This window comes from Scyliorhinus canicula, chromosome 12 (genome assembly GCF_902713615.1).
Source record: "Scyliorhinus canicula chromosome 12, sScyCan1.1, whole genome shotgun sequence".
Lineage (NCBI taxonomy): Eukaryota > Metazoa > Chordata > Chondrichthyes > Carcharhiniformes > Scyliorhinidae > Scyliorhinus > Scyliorhinus canicula.
Window position 1 is genome coordinate 126,268,464 of NC_052157.1, and position 21,436 is coordinate 126,289,899.

At 44.3% G+C, this 21,436-nt stretch overlaps 1 protein-coding gene across 9 annotated transcripts in view; it reads right to left on the reverse strand.

The window, feature by feature from the left end:
- Nucleotides 1-21,436, reverse strand: part of auts2a (activator of transcription and developmental regulator AUTS2 a) — a 1,338,783-nt gene that overhangs the window by 62,657 nt on the left and 1,254,690 nt on the right. For 5 of the 9 annotated variants that reach the window (XM_038814057.1, XM_038814053.1, XM_038814060.1 and 2 more), the window contains 3 exons: nucleotides 10,604-11,201; nucleotides 9,125-9,378; nucleotides 1,502-1,737 (listed from right to left, as the gene is read on the reverse strand). In XM_038814057.1, coding sequence (XP_038669985.1) covers nucleotides 1,502-1,737; nucleotides 9,125-9,378; nucleotides 10,604-11,201 — 1,088 coding nt within the window. The remainder of the gene's footprint in view (nucleotides 1-1,501; nucleotides 1,738-9,124; nucleotides 9,379-10,603; nucleotides 11,202-21,436) is intronic. The other 4 variants (XM_038814055.1, XM_038814058.1, XM_038814054.1 and 1 more) reach the window with 2 other exon arrangements.

The window sequence follows — 21,436 nt, forward strand, 5'->3', positions numbered from 1 at the left end:
GGAACATTCCCTCCATACTGCAGTCTAGATTACATACTCAATCCTGCAGTGAGGTTTGAATACACATCACTCTGAATCAAACATTCCAGTGTAACCAACTGAGCCAACTCTCTAGTTAAGAAATTATGGGCTCAACTTTCATCTGCAGTGCTGCCTTCAGGGTGCATGGTAGCAAACAGTAAAGAGAAATGGGGCAAGGAGAGCCATCATGGTCATATATTATCTGAGCCTCATTTTATCCCTCGTGCCTGTCTTTTTTGCACTTCAAAACTTAAAGTTTCCATCTATGCATTCCTCTGCTTGCCCAGAGGTGAGCTTTCTCCGGTTCCAGGCATCATGCCTCCTGAGCTAAGTCACTTCACCAGGTCATCTGGCTTGGCGGAGAACTAGCCTTAATCAGTCACAGAAAAAGTCAGAATGCGAAAAATAACCTCAAGCATAAGATTCTCAAAGTAAGAGTGACTCAAGAGTTCTTCATTTTAAATTTACACTACTGTCTCCCTTGTTCGATCGGTGCTTCGAATTGTTCAGTCCCTTTCAGTTAGTTGGGTAAGACCATCAACCACACAACTCACTTTGTGATCAGGGCCAATGCTTTGTGAAATCCCTCTGCACACCCCCCCCCACCTCCCCAATTCACCCCCATGACAGAATTCACATGCACCACAGAAGGCAAGTGTGAGTGTCACTTGAAATCAAATCCTGAACTGGTTTCTTGTGAAGCTCGAGTTGAAGCTATCTCACATGGTCATTCTCACCTTTTCAAGTCCAGAACCAAGTCACTTCACAATTCCTCCCCAGTGCAGAGAAATCACGGCATTTTACATACAAAATCTCTGCGCTACCTTGCAGAGAAGCTCAAGGTGCAAACAATGGTGACAGTTTATGGCAGTGAGCATCTGCCACTACAGCAAAGATGCTATTTCAAGGCACGAAAGACATTTTACAAAACGGAGGATGTGTTGCTGAAGCTGCACAAAACATGTTTGCACTGTCATCATCCATTCAGGTTTCTTGTTTGGGGCATAAATGGTTTCTGGCCTGCAGCTCAGAAATTTCTGATGACATCTGCTTCTTTTAGTGATTCCCAGCCCCCAGAAGCACACACTGGAAATATGGCTCTCTGATTTTTCCAACATTTGAAACCAATGTTCAGAAAATTGTTAGCAATGCATGTCTAAATTTCAAATATGGACCAGGAATAGCTGAGGCTCCCTGCCAGATGCACAGTCAGACAATTACCCCGGTCTTAAATTCACAATAACATAAATATTTAAGGAAAGCCGGGAATGAAACTCTCATTATAAATTGCTCTAATTAGCATGAAGAAAACATGGTATTTCTGACTCAATTATCCAGGTTGACTAATAACTGCATGCAAAATGGTTGGTACAAACAGTTTTGAATCTCCTGACAATAAATAGTTACGGCAGCCCAGAAGGCCCAGTACAATACAAGTGATATAAGGGGAATAGAGTTTCTGTGCTCTACTTATCCTCACATTTCTGCCTTGTGTACGCACCATGGGTGGTGCAGGAGTTGGCATGATGGCTGTTGGTGGGATGGTATGCGGAAACGGCGCAAAGGTATGCTGATGAGTGTGTTGATGGGTATGCTGGTGTTGGTGCTGGTGGAACTCAGCCCGCATGTAGGGTGGTGGCCCCAGCGAGGCCCCTCGGTCAGCGCTTTGAGATGCCAGAAATCGGGTGTTCAGCTCTTGGCGTAGGAGTTCTTGTTCTGTGAGAGACAGATAAACATTGTGAGGAGCTTCGTAATGCTCAAATGACACAATATATTACACAGATACTCCATACATTGCAATTCAGTTTAGCTTTTGTAGTGATGAGATTCAGCAACACGCTAATAAAATGTTGGAACTTCCACAAATAATGCATAATTGTACATATGTATGACATACAACATCAGCTATCACAAAGTAAAAAATACTTATATATTCTATGCGTACATTTACAAATACTTCATATGGCTTGCACTTCTTGACCTCGATCATTATTTTCTGGAACATTTATTGTGATAATGGGCGGGATTCTCCGATCCCCCAGCCGCATATTTGTCGGCTGCATGCCATTCGCTGGCGGTGGGAATCTCTCTTCCCGTCGCTTGCCAATGGGATTTATCAATAAAGCCATCCCATGCCATTGGGAATCGCATGGGTGGGGATACGCTGCCGGCGGGAAAAGAGAATACCTACGGCTGGAGAATTCCGGCCCACCTTTCGAAAAGAAACTTCCAATCTAAACAGTTATAACAGGGGATAAGATGCAAACATTTAAAAATGGCAAAACCCTGTGTACATGTTTTGCCATTGCAGTGAGGAATGTAAAAACAGGCTCGCCATACAGTGACCAAGATGTAAAATATGTGCCAACTAATTCCAACCCATCCTAGCTGGCTGGGTGAGGTTAAAATTAGATTCTTTTTAAAAATGAATTCATTTATGGGATGTGGGCATCGCTGGCTAGACCAGAATTTATTGCTCATCCCTAGCTGAGCTTCCTTTCTGGAAGCACTGCAGTCCCCAAGGTGTAGCACCCACAGTGCTATTAGGGAGGGAATTTCAGCATTTTGACCCTGCGACAGTGAAGGAACGGTGATATGTTTCCAAGTCAGGGTGGTGAGTGACTTGTAGGGAGCCTCCAGGTGGTGGGGTTCCCAGGTATCTGCTGCTCTTGTCCTTCTAGATGGGAGCGGTCATGGGTTTGGAAGATGCTGCCAAAGGAACTTTGATGAGTTCCAGCAGTGCATCTTGTAGATGGTACACACAGTTGCAACTGTGCCTCGGTGTGGAGGGAGTGAATGTTTGTGGAAGGGGCAGCAATCAAGCTGGCTGTTTTGCTCTGGATGGGGTCAAGCTTCTCAAGTGTTGATGGAGCTGCACTCATCCAGACAAGTAGAGAGTATTCCATTACACTCCTGACTTGCGCCTTGTAGGACAGCTCTATCAACACTTGAGAAATTCAACACCATCCAGGACAAAACAGATCAGCTTGAACATTCATTCTCTCCGTCACAAGCATAGAGCGGCAGCAATGACTTACTTGCCAAGACTCTTTTGACAGCAAACATGTGGCCTTTACCACCTGGAGGGACAAGCACAGCAGACACATGGGAACATTAACACATGCAAATTCTCCTCCAGTGACACACTACCCTGACCTGTCACTGGGCCAAAATCCATGAACTATCTACACCATGTGGACAGCAGTGGTTCAAGAAGGTGACTCATCATTACCTTCTTGAGGGCAATTAAGGATGGGAAATAAATGTTGGCCTTGCCAGCGATGTTCACATCCCATGAATGAAAAAAAGAAAATGCAGTTATTTCCAACTGGTACAAAGACATCTCTTCTAGCGGTTGGCAAGTTCTTCACTCGCAATGAATCTGGCAAATAATGATAAATAGACAAGGAGACGTGCAGTTCCAACTGCAGACTGACAAGTCTGTTAGTATGCATCTGCACAAGATACTATTTCACCTGCAAAAGAAAATAGGGCTACAAAGGTTCAGAATAATGAAATAATTGAAAATGCAGATGGAGCTATTACACCTCAGATTCCATTTTTAGCAATTATCACCAAGCTGAAGAATCACAAAATGGCGTGATGCTGCAATCCTGGATGAAACTGTTGCAGAGATAAACAGATCATGAGCTTCTTCAAAGCTAGACCTGGATTAGTGCTCAACAGAAAGATTCAGGCCACACATGCAACACCCTGATGTTGCCCAAAGGTTACCTTTCACCATATCTTCAACAGGAAAGATATTTTGGCATATCACTTGACAAACTATTGACAGAATCCACGTCTACAATGACAGTTAACTATTTAAGGCATTAAAAGATCACCAGCCTTTGTTTCCTGTATTCTTCACAGCACAATCTAAGCTTACTTCTGGCGTCAGCTTATCATTTTATGAATCTTCAGTCAGTATTTTTAGAGGCTGGACACACACAGACTATTAAAATGGTTGATGCAAATGATGTGATCTTTGGCAGTTTGGGCTTCCAAATATGTTTCAAGCGAAAACCTAATTAAATATGGACATTCACAGCCATCCGGGGAATTCACACATCCCTTTGTGTAAGGATGGACCAACACAAAAGGACTATATAATTCCAGCCAACTTGACTTTCCATTTAACCCTGCACAAATAGGGACACCAAAACTCAATGGGCTTGATTCAACGGAAAAAGCCTGATAACCCATTTAAATATGCACATGTGGATCAGATCCAGTGAGGCGAGATCCAGATCGCAATGTCTTATGAGATTTTGTTAAATCTCGCAAGGCGTCAAGCATCATAAATCTCGCAAGAGGCCTCTCGCGAGATTCAATGACCTCGTCCCAATACCAAGTCGGGCGTGACGAGGCTGCTAAATCGTGCCCAATCGTGTGTAAATGCGAATGGATCCTCTCAACCTCCCACTGTCCTATGATGGTTTCCTTCATCCAAACTAGACTGAATGAATCTCAAGGTATTAAATGACAACGCAGAATTACTAGAATCAACACCACCCTTTGTTTCGCAAAAGGACTTGTGGAAATCACATGATGAGGGAACCATTTTTGTTGTCTCTTTTTAAAACCAGCAAGAAGCTGAGTGCCGACAGAGAATTCCATTGAAAGCCATCGGATGAGCTGCAAGTCACTCAAACAGCCACAATTAATAAACAACATTACCTTGTAAAGAAGAACAAAGAACACAGCACACAAACAGGCCATTCGGCCCTACATGCCTGCGCCGATCACATGTCCTATCTAGACCAACTGCCTATGAGGAGACAGGGAACAATAGAAGGGATCCAGAGAGGTGGGGGGGAGGTAGGGGAATGATAGCCAGAGGGAAGGCACGGGAAACGGAAATAAACTTGGCATCTACAAGGACAGAGAACAAGGAAAATCTAGGCCAAAGATGGAACGAATGGCTGAAGTGGAGGTGAATGCGAGACGACAACTGCAGCGAAATCCATCCGGGAGAAGCAAGTGACAACACCAGCACCAGACCCAGTCGCGTATTGCCCCCTGTAATTGTTTCTCCAGCACCCAAATGTATATCTACCTCCCCAGTTTCCTCCCCCCCCCCCCCCCCCCCCCCCCCCACAAACAGATGCATAATTATGTGTCAAAAATAATATATCCAATTGTACAGTGTTGCTGCTGTTGAGCTGGTATTTTCTGTTTGTTCTTTTTGTGGTATGTCTGTGTGTGCTCTTCTCTTCTATATATATATATATATATGTCTTATTCTGTGTACATAATGGTAAATATACTTTGTTCAAAAACCCAATAAAAAACATTTATAAAAAAAACTCCGCTCCATCTCAAACTCCCTTTCCTCTCCAAAGTTCTTGCACAACCTATTGCCAACTAAATCGCTGCCCGCATTTACTGAAACTTCATGTCTGAATTTCTTCAATCTCTCCTGCCACAGCACCGAAATGGCACGAACCAAAGTTGGGAATAACATCCTCTGCGAATGTGGCCATGGTGTGCCCTTTCTGCAACCTCTGACATGCAATCCTCCTCCTATACCTGGCCTCCATAGTTCAACACAATGGTACAGCCCCAACCAGATTCCACTCTTACTGATTCAAGCTCATCATAGAGTATCTCCAGCACTTGTCACGTGTGCATTGTTAACTCTAAAGTTCTCCGAAAATCTATTCCTGGCCCATCTCTTCAATTATACACATACTGGCTCTTGACAATATCATTCACTTCCACTTTTAAACAAACTAACGTTCAGTTGAATTTCTTCGTCTTTCCAATGCCTCTGCAATGCTAAACTACTCTGACAGTAGTGGGGCAGCAGGGTAGCATGGTGGTTAGCATAAATGCTTCACAGCTCCAGGGTCCCAGGTTCGATTCCCGGCTGGGTCACTGTCTGTGTGGAGTCTGCACGTCCTCCCCCTGTGTGCGTGGGTTTCCTCCGGGTGCTCCGGTTTCCTCCCACAGTCCAAAGATGTGCGGGTTAGGTGGATTGGCCATGCTAAATTGCCCGTAGTGTCCTAATAAAAAAGTAAGGTTAAGGTTGTTGGGTTACGGGTATAGGGTGGATACGTAGGTTTGAGTAGGGTGATCATGGCTCGGCACAACATTGAGGGCCGAAGGGCCTGTTCTGTGCTGTACTGTTCTATGTACTCGTTCAACATAGTCTTGGATTAAGCATAATTTCTTTCTGTGCGAGATTGAAAGACAAAGCCATTAACTTCAATCCCTGTAAGAATTTCCATACTCTCCTTTACAGTCCTTTGTAAAACCACCTCTTTGACCAGGTATCTTGTCACCTTTCTTAATAAGTAGTGGGCAGCACGGTAACACTGCTCCCTCACAGCACCAGGGCCCGTTTTCAGCCTTGTAGCGGGGGGCCGGGGGGGGGGTAACTGTCTGCGTGGAGCTTTATGTTTTCCCCGTGTCTGCGAGGGTTTCCTTCGGGTTCCCCGGTTTCCTCCCACATTCCAAAGATGTGCAGGTTCTGTGAATTGGCCATACTAAATTGCCCCTTAGTGTCATAGAATACCTCAATGCCACCGTCTCCCCAAAGAGGTCTCAGTTATGGCTGGTTCAACATGATCCAACACTGGGCATGACAAAATCGGTGCAGTGGGCCTATTGTTATCCCAAATGGGGTAGCAGGATCAGGCAGTACCTCTCATCCGCATTGACGGTTAAGGATAATCAAATTCAAATACCTCCTTGGAACCCAGGCATTGATAATAAAATAAAAGGGGCTGTTAAACGGGTGTCTTCGCTGGAAGTTGAACACAAAGGATCAGTTTTCCCAGGGGTTTCGGTACCTCACCTTCAGGTCTAAATGGGGGTTTAATTAAGGTCATTTGGTGGGCTCTCGAGGCTGTTGGATCAATCACAGTGCCAGAAACTCCACAGCATCGGCAGCCCCATTTAAGGAAGTGGGAACTACAGCAGTAGGTAAGAAACCTCGAAAGCTGTTCAAAATAGAGGCACCCTTAAGAGGCATAAAAATAATGAAACACTTGTGAAGGGTAATGCAACCAGGCCCATTCGATCAGAGGAAAATCTTTCCATTGGCACCGTTTGGGCCATAGTTGCCTCATTGAGGGATGGAACCTTTGACTACATTGGTTGCCCAGAGTGCCTCAGGCAGTGGAGGGCACTCTGCTGCTAGAAAAATGCAAATGAGCACTCTAAATTATCACTAATTGGGGCCTGAAACATTGCATTTTTATATTTATTATAGTGTACCACTGCAATACCCTGCTGCAATTTGAAGGAAGGTCCAAGCAAACATTTAAGGAGTGTCTCCAGGCTGTTTCATCTTGGCAGCAACAAGATGCCTGCTTCTGCATTGCCTTTTCCATCAACCTTAAAACATACTACGTAATAACTGGGACAACGATCAGCAAGGTTGATGCGCTGATGTGTTCAACACTCTAAAAGTTTAGGGTTGTGCACCAACTGAGGCAAGATGTTGTTGTGGAAGTTAGTTGGGATACACTGCAAACATTAAAGATCGTCTGAAAGGGTAACGGACATCGACTTGCATAATTTCTTTCACAAACACTGGGCGGAATTCTCCGCTCCCGGGAAAAATCAGGAGGGCCGTCGTGAACTCGGCCGAGTTTCACGACGGCCTCGGAGGCCGCTCCTCGCCCCCTATTATCCCCTCCCGGCGGGGCTAGGAGCGACGCTCCGTAACTCTCGGCCGCGGAGGCGTCGCGCCGAGAATGACGCGGCCGGCGCGCCTAGTGACGTCAGCCGCCCATGCGCAGGTTGGCCGGCTCCAACCCGCGCATGCCCAGCTGACGTCACGACGCTGACAGCTCGAACCCGCGCATGCGCGGTGGCCGTCTTTCCCCTCAGCCGCCCCGCAAGACATGGAGGCTTGATCTTGCGGGACGGCGGAGGGGAAATAGTGCGTCTGATTGAGACGCTGGCCCGACGATCGGTGGGCACCGATCGCGGGCCTCTCCCCTCCCGAGCACAGTCGTGGTGCCCATTCCCCACCAGGCCCCCTACAAGCCCCAAACGGGCATCTCCACACCCGTTTTACAACGGCAGCGACCAGGTGTGGTTGCCGCCGTCGTGAAACGGTCGCGAACGGCCGGCGGCTCGGCTCATCCGAGTCGGAGAATCGCCGGTCGCCTTGAAAAACTGGGGGGGGGAGAATCGCGGGGGGCGTGAAATTTGTCAGGAGGCCCTCCCGCGATTCTCCCACGCGGCGTGGGGAGCGGAGAATCGCGCCCACTATCTCTGAAACCTTTCAAAGATACATTCTCACACTTGCAACTGTGTGCAAGTCTTATGACTGGTCAATACACTGCAGTCTCACGGCGCCGAGGTCCCAGGTTCGATCCCAGCACTGGGTCACTGTCCGTGTGGAGTTTGCGCATTCTCCCTATGTTTGCGTAGGATTCGCCCCCACAACCCAAAGATGTGCAAAGTAATGGATTGAACACGCTAAATTGCCCCTTAATTGGAAAAAATTTATTGGGTACTCGAAATTTATATTTTAAAAAAATGACTGGTCAATACAACTTAGCCCCTAATTTATTTGGACCAACTGCAGAAGAAATTAAAACAATCAGCCTTGAGAAAATAGTGAGATTCACAAAGTCAGTGGATTAGCTGGAGATATATACGTACTCTTTGACAACGTGGCAAAATTATACAGTAAGGATATGACTGGGTTTAAATCAGTTGGGTGTACAGCATGTTTGAGATGCAGGGCTAGGCAGGTTCAATCCTCGTACCAGCTGAGGTTATTCATGAAGGCCTCGCCTTCGCAACCTTGCCCCTCGCCGTTGGTGTGGTGATCTTTAGATTAAATCACCACCAGTCAGCTCTCCCCCCCTCAAAGGGGAAAGCAGCCTCTGGTCATCTGGGACTCTGGTGATTTTACAATTTTTAACTATTGTACTGTAACTACATCTGAGCTATGCAAGAGATTCAAGGAGCTAATAATCGACTGGATATCCACCTCTGCGTTCCTCTATTTTAAAGTTCGTGAATGGCGAGGACAGGGATGGCATAGATAGAACGGAGAGATATATATGGAATAACATTCCTGTTTTTAATCGATCAGTTTAATTGAAACGGGTTTGCTGGGAAGCTCATCACTCACCTGAATATCCCGCACCAGCAGGGTGTCCTGAAACCTGAAGTGCACTTGACGTCAGTGGAGGAGGTGGTGGCAGAGCCGAATGGGGGGCAAACATCGTGGGGTGATGCGAATGGTTTGCAGGCTGCAGACTAGGCGTAAAGGTGTGTGAAGTATTATGGGCAGCTAGGGCCAAAGAGAAATTTGGAGTGGAAGGGTGATGAGAAATGTGTGCTGGAGGAGCTTGAGGTTTGACGGGAGTGCTGCTTCTGCTGCTGCTGAGAGAGAGGGGGGGGGTGGAGAAACAAAAAGCACAACAAGATTCATATACAAGCTTCATAAACAATCTGTACTTAATTCAGGCACTTAATAGTATTTTCAACACATGCAATCTCATTTACCATTTGTTGATCCTGCCCTTTTATGAATGTCTGCAGTTCTTGGAGATAATAAGGGATGGACGATTATCTCTCCCTTCCCTATTACTGTGAATCATGTACATTAAAATAATTGTGCAGAATATATGAATTAACAATGGAATTCTAAGTGCAATGTTGCAGTTCAAGGGGAGTGGTTGCCAGAACTCAAGTGTTTTATGAAGCATATGGCCACGTCTGTGCAGACTGAAAGGTATAAAACCAACTGGAGATTTAGGGGGATCCCAAGTTCAAATCAACAATGTCTGGCAACTTATCCATCTCAACCAGATTTCCCACTCCTGATTGATAGCCAGTTGTACCTGCTGGAAAGTGTATAGATGTTAAGATCAGGCTTGGGGGGGCTGCACGGTGGCCTAGTGGTTAGCACAGCTGCCTCATGGCGCTGAGGTCCCAGGTTCGATCCTGGCTCTGGGTCACTGTCCGTGTGGAGTTTGCACATTCTCCCCGTGTCTGCGTGGGTTTCGCCCCCACAACCCAAAAATGTGCAGAGTAGGTGGATTGGCCACGCTAAATTGCCCCTTAATTGGAAAAAATAATTGGGTACTCTAAATTTAAAAAAAAATTTTAAAAATAAAAAAAAGATCAGGCTTGAATGTAATGCCTTTCACCGATATCAGTCAGATGATAAGTAAAATACAGATTGGTCTCTTGAAACCATGTTCCATGGGTCAGGAGAAGAGCAGGCATAATTGCGGGGGAAAAAACTGCTCATGTAGAACATCTAATGTCATCTAATAAACCAACAGTTTCACTCAAGTGTATCCATCAAATTATCATACACATTTAATTTAAATTTGAAATCACACTCTTTTTGCTCACATTTGTGCTGTATACATTTATGCTGGGCACGATCACCTGTGGTGATGGTCTGTGGCTGTTGGGCCTCCTGTCATTTTAAACAAGGCTTACAGTTGTAGTTCATGCATTCACTTATAAGGACGCAACTATAAAGTGGGTCCAAGTTAGAAATCGATACATATGCTTGGTTAAGTAGATGTTTTTGCAGGTATTTTACTACTTTGCAAATACATATGACGAGCTGTAAATAATCTTAGCTGCTCACCTTATGCTGTTTAGACTTAGGCTGCTGCTGTACACAGACAGAGATTGTGGGAGGCTCCTAGATGTCGGCCGAGATGGAAGCTGGCTTTGAACAATTGGCTGTGCAGGAGAAGATGGCCTGGGTTGAGGCTGAGGATGAGGCTGGTGCTGAGGAGTTTGAGCCCGGACTTGGGCTTGGATCTGAGATATGGGCTGAGGCGGCGGCTGGGGTAGAGGTACAGTTTGGGGTATAGGTACAGGTTGGGGTTGAGATGGAATTAGGTGTTGTGATGGAAATAAAGACTGTGGTTGTGCTTGGCCCCGGGGTTGTGGTAGAGCCTTTGGCTGTGATTGGGGCAAATGTTGTGTAATCTGGGTCTGCGCAGGAATTGGAGAGCAGAGTTTTGGCTGGGATTCAGACTGGGGTTGGGGTTGGGGCTGGGATGGGGTCTGAGCCTGAGCAACTGGCTCTTTAGCCACAGGAGGCAGAAGCACTTGGTCTTTGGAGCCCTCTTGACTCTTCTCCTGACTTCGCTCTAACCCTGAAATTTTGCGGACATTTGGTTCTCTTGCTTCTCTGGTGTCATTTGTTGTTAGTGCGCTGACACTAAAGTCAGTAACTGTAGAGAAAACAGAGAAAACAAATTAAAATTAATCTTTTCAATGACATATCAGGTGATCACAGAACAATCTGATCCATAACGTGTCTATGCTCTGGATTGTATTCTACTCTTACACTGGTCAAATATTCACTAAAATAACACAATCTAAATAGCTCATTTTGAATTTAATGGGCGAATCAACAAAACAAGCCCTTCTCTGTTGGGGCAACTGTGGTGAAAAAGAGTCATTTTTTGTTTGAGTTTGTCTCTCACTACTTGTAGTGTGGCCAGTTCCTGTTACTGTAGGCTATGGTACATAGAGATCCCAAACTAGAAGCTCACAAGAATATATTCTTGTCAACTGGAGTACAGTGACAAGGGTGGTCTTTTGCTTTGATATTGAGCAGACAAAGCGAGCTCACAGGAATGGCCATGGACACGGAACACAAAGACATTGTCAAACATAAATGACCCGAAGTATAACTGAAACAAAGACTAGTGAATGCTCATTTTTATTTTTGCATTTATACAACTTATACATGATTTCAAATCTTCTCTCCCTACTACCTCTGCAGATAGTTCTTGCCCTGATTGAGACACCGAATGGATAATTTGCTTCCACATCTCTGCTAATATTCACAGCTCCAGGGTCCCAGGTTCGATTCCTGGCTGGGTCACTGTCTGTGTGGAGTCTGCACGTCCTCCCCCTGTGTGCGTGGGTTTCCTCCGGGTGCTCCGGTTTCCTCCCACAGTCCAAAGATGTGCGGGTTAGGTGGATTGGCCATGCGAAATTGCCCGTAGTGTCCTTATACAAGTAAGGTTAAGGGGGCGGTTGTTGGGTTACGGGTATAGGGTGGATACGTGGGTTTGAGTAGGGTGATCATGGCTCGGCACAACATTGAGGGCCGAAGGGCCTGTTCTGTGCTGTACTGTTCTATGTTCTATTTGAGCCCATCAGGAGATTGTCTAATAATTTTCACCAGTGTTTTCAGCAGATGTTCACTTCAAAATATTTAATAGAAATCATTTTGTTGTGTAGTATTTTTAACGTTCGTCGACCTGCTATTAATCACCACAATAAACAAGCAGTTAACGGCATGCACGTGTGTGTCTATTCGCAGTAAAGTAAAACGGCTTACAACTATTTCAAGCAAAGTTTTTTCCCTTTGTTGATGGTAAGATACATTCTGTATCTAGGTTTCTTTGTTCGCAGATCTCCAACGTTGTGAAAAAAAAATCAGAAATGTTTGTTCCAAAGCCAAACGCTATTCAAGTAACATGAAAAGCTAACGAACCTGGACATGAATACAAGCACGCTTTCTCGCAATCACAGAAAAAATTCTATGCGCACATGAATGAACTGAGAATATGAGGAATATTAACGTACTGAATAGCATTAACACCATGATAATATAAAGCATTATGCAAAGTATTCCTAGTTTGCAAATCAGAACTGTGTGGCAGGGAAGTCTTACCTCTTTCCCACCTGATTTGTAAATGTTCGGCATTAGCTATATTTTAGCTATGAGTGGAACCTGTTTTGTGGTTTTGAAACAAACCTCCATTATTTTAGAAGATGATTCGATAAATATTAAATGGGACTCTGTCTCATGGCTCAATGGATTCAGGTAATGATCAGTTAAACTGGAAAGACCCAATTCAGTCTAGAGCTATGGAATCTGGTGCGAGGAACAAATACATTTGGGAGACAAGAGGGAAGATAAAAGTGATGAAAATGTCGGGAAAATATAAAGAGAGGGGAAACAAAAGCAGGGCATAATAAAATTATACCTACAGGCACCAGAAAATAGGAAACATACGTTAATCTTGCAATACCTGTGAACAATCACTGATTTCTGGTTATTCATTCCATGATACAGATCTTTGTCATTTTCTACGTCCTCTAAAGATTTTACTTGGGTGTGATACATGCACACCTTCCAAAGGACTAACGCATTGACTTTAAAAATGGGAGGTTTTGTGAGCTGGGCTGAGCCCTGCATTATTTTATAAGGAACTCCTTCACAGATGACACTGGAGTGTATTTCCCACGTAGAATGATGACAAAGGAAAATTCTCTCAGGTGTAGTTTTTGTCCCCCCCCCCCTAAATGTTAAATACACATTTCTCATTGGCGCAAATGTTCCTAAACTGCAGTGAACCAAACCTCAGCCAAGCATGGGAACAATCAGAGCTTGAGTTTAGACGTTTGCTCTGCCAATTCTAAATAGTCTTCATAACTCTCCAATTGCAGGACTGAGAAAAATGGTCTTACTTTTGAATTCTTTGTTCAAAAATGTAGGGCGAAATCGTATGCCCTCCCCCATTTCGTGTCGACGGGCAGGTGGGTATCCTGCAACCTTCCCAACTTGACCCTAGTTAAGTTCAAGGTGAATGGCCTTCCCGTTCCACTGCCAATTGTGGCCCTTAACTGGGCAATTAATGCCTGATTGAGAGACCATGCAGTGGGAAGGGAGGGGGTGCTACAGGGAACTGTCCCCCTTGCCCTTGCTGCTGATCTCCCCTCTCCCTTAACCACCTACCCACCGTCACTCACCTGTGCTGAGGTCCCTCCTCAATTTGCATCTTGGGTGAGTGTAGTACTGGCAGTAGCCACCACCTCCCAGCTAGCGCCACTGAGTACAAAAGAGCATCTGATGGGCTGCGACCTCTGGCGGGTAGGAATTCAGCCCCAGGGTCTTGATTTGGGGTAAGGCCTGTACTGGCCTGCTAAGTGGTTGAGTAGCGGAAGATGCGGCGGGCTTTCTCAATAAGGGGCAACTTGGAGAACTCACTGATTCTCCAGCCAGCAATGGAGACTCTGATTGCTTCCACCAGATTCCATCCAGAAACTTCCAGACAGCATCAGGGAGGAGGTCAATTGCTCAAGGCTTGTCGTCTGCAATCTCCAGAAGAGGTTGATAGCTAATTTTTCCAGAGCCTGAGAAAGTGTGGGTAGTTCCAGTATTATGCAGTGCCAGTTTTACACTTGGCACAGTCTAATAATATTACACTTGTTGAGTCGTTATCCCAGGTAAATGTTCATGACTATCATAGAATCATAGAATTTACAGTGCAGAAGAAGGCCATTCGGCCCATCGAGTCTGCACCGGCCCTTGGAAAGAACACTCTACCTAAGCCCACACCTCCACCCTATCCCCACACCTTCACCCTTTCCCTGTAACCCCACCCAACCTTTTCTGGACACTAAGGGCAATTTAGCATAGCCAATCCTCCCAACCTACACATCTCGTGACCATCAGGAGGCAATTGGCAGTGACAGACCTATTAAATACAATACAAAAGCCATCTTATTGTCATTTATACCACCCCCAAGCTAGAGTGACAATTCTTTTCAAACCGGTTGTTCTAAAATTATGAAGTGATGCACTACATGCTCCCCTAATTAGGCCTCAAGGGTTTCAAAATGACACGTAACGCGTATTTAGTATCCCAAAAGAGTTCATTTGAATACATATTATGTACATTTAATATCCCTACAGAATCCATTTGTCAGATTTCCGACTATGAAGGCAAAATATGCAAATTACCATTATGTTAAGAAGGCCTTTCCTTTCACTCTCAATAAAGTGCCCCTTTGGTTGGTTAATGGCACATTACGCAGCAGTGCAAATCACAACTTGCAGCTGCCTAAACAGCGTGGGTTACAGCAAAAGCAACAGTATGGAGCAGATAATGGAGTTTAGCAAGAGTGTGGTTTTCAACCATTTTTATTTTGCAAGTGATTAGCTACTTCCACTCCAACAAGGAGGTGAAATACCTCTAACTGGGCCACAGATCATAAATCCGACGGATTGGTTCTCCCCACCAACAGTTGGCTCACATGTCTCCTCCAGATGACATAATCCCGGATCTGGACAGTATACAAGACAGGTCCCGTATGTGCGATGGTTGTGGCAGGAACCCATTTCTTTCCTGTGGAGTAGTCCCGAGTCAGAAATTCTTGTGCTTGGCGGAAAACCGCCAACTTTCCCATTGTCCAATCTGATCTGATTTATTTTGAACGATTTATTTTGTCTTTGGAAGTTTCATTTGGTCAAATGCCTAAAGTAAAACATCATCAGTAATGCTGGAGAAATTTTTGTTGTTGAATGAGCAGTATTCCTCTGCAGGAGTAGGAATTGATTTGGACGTTTGGTCAATACGCCTTTTCCCTTGGTTGCTCTTAATGTTTGCTTCATTGCATGAAATGATCTGCTAGTCCGTTCATAGCAGGATGGCATGGTGCCGACCTAATAATTTGCATTCCGTTCTCTTTCAAGAACCTTTCAAATTCTTGAGAGATGCACATTGGTCCGTTATCACTCATTAATCACTCAGGAAATCCAAATCTACCGCAGACCTCTCCTAACATCTCAATCGTCTTTTCGGATGAAGTTGACTTCTTTACAGTGACTTCGGATCACTTTGAATGAGTATTGGTTGTGACTAGGAACATGTGCCCTGCAAAAGGCCCTGTGGAGTCAACGTGCACTCGGTGCCATGCCTCTTCCAGCCATTCCCAAGGATGCAGTGGCGCTAATGGTGGCAGGTTTCACACCTTCGCACATGAAGAGCACATTCCAATCTTATCCTCTATTTCGGTGTCCAATCCAGGCCTCCTTCATTCTCACAATGCCGCAATGGCCCTCATGTAATTTGTCTAACACTCTTCTTCTCAATGAAGGTGGACTCTCTGAGCCCCCAAAGGCAACATCCCGACTGTTCAGATAACTCCAATCTTCTGGAGGAGTATGGCTTCAGATCAGGTCTCGGTTCGGAGGTCTTGCTTCTTAGCAACAACTCCGTCACATTGGAGAGTATTAGATTGCCCCGAGTATACTACTTTACATGTCCTGAAGTGACAGTTGTACTGTCTACCTGTTCAAAGTGGAAGATACTTCCGCTTGAACCATTTGTTGATTAATTATTTGGTAGTGGTAAAGGAGAAAGTCCATCTGCATTACAATGAAAACTTGATTTTCGATACTTGATGATATAAGTGCGTGCAGAAAAAAACAGCTTCCCATCTCCGAATTCTGCTTGTTGCCAATGACAGTATTGGTTTGTCAATAGGGTAAACATCTTTCCATACAAGAACTGGTGGGGTCTCTATACACCAAAGATAATTCCTAAGGCTTCTCCTTTGATTTGTGCGTAGTTACTTGCAGCTTTGCTCAATGTTCTGGACACGAAAGCAATGGTTTTCTTTTCAGCTGACAGTCTGATGTGGGATGCCACGGCTCCAATATCATTGGGAGATGCGCCACACGATAATTGTAGAAGTAGGTTTGGATCGAAATACGTTGGGACTTCAGATTTGAGCACCGCCTCCTTGGCTTACACAAACGCATTGTTGCACTGGCCCAACCACTTCCACTTCTGGTTTTGGCACAGCAGGTTATGTAAACGTTTATTAAATGGTCTCCAAATTTGGAACAAATCCTCTGTAGTAGTTCAATAATTCTAGGAAGGATCGCAACTGCCTAAAATTCTGAGGTGTTGGCACCTCTGTAACAGTCTTACCTTCGAAGGAGATTTGCGAAGCCCTATGGCATCTATCACATGTCCCAAATATTCAACTGAAGACTAGAAGAATTTGCACTTGCCGTTACAGACTCTCAACCCATAGTCCTCCAATCTTTGAAGAGTGGTATCCAGATTCCAAAAGTGTTCCTCTTCGCCACTACCAGTAACCAGAATGTAATCCAGGTAACATTGGACTCTACTTAGCCCACTCAGAATTTGGTCCATTGCTCTTTGGAACAATGCTGGAGCTGATGTGATATCGAACAGTAATCTTCAGTACCTAATGAAATCTTTATGTGTCATAATCATCAGATGTTATTGAGACTTCTGGCCCACATTCATTTGTAGGTATGCTTGGCTTAGGTCGATCTTGTTAAAATGTTGGCCTCCTGCCAATCCAACAAATAGGTCATTGATGTGGGGTAGAGGTTATTGTTCCTCATACAATACTGGATTTAGATTTGAAATCTCTGCAAATCCATATGGATCGTCCTTTATAACTAGCATGATTGGTCTAGCCCATTCATAATACTGAAGGTTCTAAGGCTACTGACTTCACCAGTCATTCCAAGTCAGGATCTATTTTTGGCCCAATAGAATAGGGTGCCGATTTTGTCTTCAATCATTTCACTTGGCTCCCTTCTATAATCTCCAATTTAACGGTGATGACTTTCTATACTTCTCAGTTCGCCGTCAAACACGCTGTCATGTTTCTTGAGAATTTTTGTAAGGCCTGATTCTTCATTAGTTATCAGGTTGATTTCGGTCCAATTTAGTAAAATCTTTTCTAACCCTTTACTGTATGTAAAGACACATCTGCCATCTGTCCCTTCAGTTGTGCAGCTACATCAATGCAGGCCTTCAATGGCATGACTTCACCAGTGTTTGTCTTCAACACTATTATTGAAGTTTTCAAGGAAATGGGTTTGAGTTTTTCCATATACACATTCTCTGGCACCAGTGAGACTGTTGCCCCAGTGTCAACTTCCATCCTTACAAGCAGTCCATCCAGCAGTGGAGTAACCCAGTATCTATTCATAGCACCAGCAATGGCTAGCACATTCAGTGACAATTCCTCTTCAGACTGTGAGTCACCTCGTTTCTCTCAACCTTTTGCACAGCATGACCACTTCTTATTTTGTTCTGTTTCCTTGCCGTTTTGTTCTGTTATTGCTTATTATTTTTGCTTGTGGCTTTTTTTCTCATCCAGCATGCATGCCTACTGCGGTCTCCTTTTTCCATAGCCTCTGCATACAATATGCTTGCACCAGCATTCTGCAGCTGAATGTCCTGTCTTCACACCTCTGTGGCATGTGTGAGTTTGAGTTTTGAAACTCTTGGGCACCGACTCAACCCACATTTTATGTACCCGAGCACCCAAACTCAGTTGCTGAGCTTCTTTCGTTGTTAGCTCCATCAATGCAGCAATTCTGATGGCCTTTTTCAGAGTAAGGTTACTCTCGGTTAACAACCATATTGCAGCACTTCATAAACCACAGACCAGTCTGTCCAGAATTGCATAATTTAATACACCACTGACCTCACAGTACTCTGCAAGTCTGTTGCAGCATAGTAGCACAGTGGTTAACACTGTTGCTTCACAGTACCAGGGACCCGGGTTCGATTCCCGGCTTGGGTCACTGTCCGGGATCTGCACTTTCTTCCCATGTCTGCGTAGGTTTCATCCGGGTGCTCTGGTTTCCTCCCACAAGTCCTGAAAGATGTGCTTGTCAGGTGAATTGGACATTCTAAATTCTCCCTCAGCGAACCCGAACAGGCGCCGGAGTGTGGCGGCCAGGGGATTTTCACAGTCACTTCATTACAGTGTTAATATAAGCCTACTTGTGACACTAATAATGATTATTATTATATGTCTTTTTAATGCAGCCATGAGTTGCTCAATTGATTCCCTCTCTTGATTACATTTGTGCAATCTGAAATGCTATGCATCGCTAAAGGCTTTGGTGAACAGTGCGCTTGCAAGATTTCTACGATTTCTTCATATGTCTTCGTGCCTGGTTTCTCCAGGATGGGAAAATGGAGCCAGGAAGACATATTTGAAATACTGGGACTACTTGCACTGGAGCAGGGGAGTCAAATTTAATAGTGATTCTTAACTTATGAAGTATTGTGACACGATAAAAGGGAAAGCCTATTTCTTCCAGCTGGGGATTTAGTAGTGAGGGCCATCAATTTAAAAGTCTTTCAGATTTGGAGGTGAATAATGACCATTTGGCTGAAGTACCAGAGACTATTGCCATTCAGGGAACTAGACTCCAGCCAGGAGTTAACACCCTCAGGTCAGGAGAAGAAGGAAGGAGACTGGCAGAGAATATCAATGGGGGAAAAAACCCCAAAATATTCTACACGGTGGCTCTCAGTTAAAGACTCAGTCAAACCGAAATGCCAGCACATTCAGAGTTCCAGCTCAATCAATGTGTGAGATTTTTAACCACAAATATTTGAGAGCCAGTCTGTCAACATAAAAAAATGATTAACATACTTTCCCTCACAGGCTCTTCAGTAATCAAAGTACAAATACCTCATATACCTCAGTCCACAAAAGCCACATCTCAGCATTAGCCAAGAAAAACTAACAAGTCTGTCCCATCCTGTTGCCCAATGAAAGCCCTACATTGATGACTGGATTAATAATTCACTGTTACCAATTACTATGCTAAAACAAGCAAGACTGGAATTTTGTGCCAGCTCCAAAGTTCTCATGCTCGCCCTCCTTCCCATTCCTCGCTCCACTAAACTGGTTAAATGTGACTCGTCAGCTAATTAATGTAACGAGAGTCAGAGTAAATCTTCGCCAAATATTTGAACAAAAGATTTTCCATGTGCTTTGCTGATGTTCCATATTCCAAAACAACTCTGATTGGTAAACCAAGAGTGTAGAATTCCAAGGCCATTTCTTGGCAGGGAAAGGAAGTCAACAGGAAAGGATTTTGTTCCACTAAAACTGTCAAACTTCACCCAGTAATCTAGCACGATCAACTCCAAAAATGAACACTAATTTACAAAAACCGATAGACTGGGTCAGATAAGTCACTGTGCCCGAAGGAGTGCATGTGTACTACCAGTGTTGTGCCAATGTTCACAATTCCAGGACGCCCAGGTGCCGTTACCACATTATCAGATTTTCAACATTTTATTTTGAAAGAACGTTTTGCTATAGTCCCATGCCCAAAATGAAATGGGAGATTGGTACACAGTATTCATATCCAGTCCATGCCAATGGTTTGATAGTCTCCTAAAAATACCACACGAGCCCAGTGGTTTGGATAGTCTCATCCCAGTTTCCTTATGGTCATGTGGTTCAGAGTACCAGACTGCCCACAGCCAACTACAAATTGACAAACTCATTCAGCAATCACAAGGATGATTTGTGCTGAAAATGGAAAGGTTTGCCTTGCTTGCAGTGGTGGAGGGCGCCAATCTGAGTTGGAATTGGGAACATTATTTGGAATCAGCAAGGCAGTATTGTTCTATAGGATCCATTTAAGAAGTGTTTAATTCTGTCAATGAAACCCAAATTAGAAAATTCACCTGCCCCAAGAAAAACTTAACTGTTTTGCAAACTATTTTTTGTTTCCTGCTCATTAGTCCAATTCCCTGTGTGCAGTGCTCCATCTAGAGCGGTTGCCAGGTAATATTTCTGAGCTTTCTGTCACAAGATTAATATATCATAATTGATGCATCCGGAAAGATACTGTACATTCAGTATGGCATTCAACAGCCTCCATTGTTCTATGTGTTAGCCCAATTCACTTCTTGACCGCTCTTTGTTGACATCAGCCCTATATTCGCCTTTTTCAATTTGGAATTTGCTCTTTTATCCCATCTGCATCTATTGCCATTCATAGGAGAAGTGGAAGTCCACTAATTAGACTGGAAGTTGATTTTTAAACCTGGCTGAAGAATGGCTTCCTGAAACAGCAGAAGAAAGACACTCCTATTTCCAGCTCAGTCTCCAGTCTTGTCCAGCCTCTTGATAAGGTGAATGCAACCACTGAAGACTGGGCAAATTACACTGCAAACACCAATGTAGTCACTCTGAGGATGCTGGAACCTTGGATTGGTGGGTCACTGCAACAGGTGGACTCACTAATCCCCAACAATTAGAAGGTGTCTTCAAACTTTCTCATTAATACTTACGTGTATAATTCTGTTACCTCCACCTTTATAAGCATTTAATTCCCCGTTAAGGAGACAGAAGACATTGATGGAGATCAGGTCAAAATAGTTCCGAAATTCTTCAGATTGCTTCACACTGCAAGGCTTACAAAGTGAAGTTCAGATCAGCAGATGATTAAAAGCACGCTCAAGCCCCTTTTCTTTTTTCCAGTTGGAAGGAGCTCGATATGCATATTTCATCCAGATGGAATGAAAAAGTTTGGGGAGTTTAACAGCAGGAAGAATAATAAACTCGTCAGACTACTACTTTTCCGACATTGGGTAAACAATGGCTGAAAATGTTTGGATTCCTGGACCAGCTTCACATCAAGTACAAGGGTCTGACATTAAATCTTCAATTGACCACACCAACTGGGTGCTCCATTTCCTAATAAGAATCTAAGGAATGAGAAGTCTGTTCCGCTGCGGTGTGAAATACCTCCGGTGTTTAAATACTGCCCTGCAGGATGCGGCTACAAATCAGCCTCCGTATCAAGTAAGTACTTCAGTGGGTTGTTGGCAACATCTCAATTTTGATTCCTGTA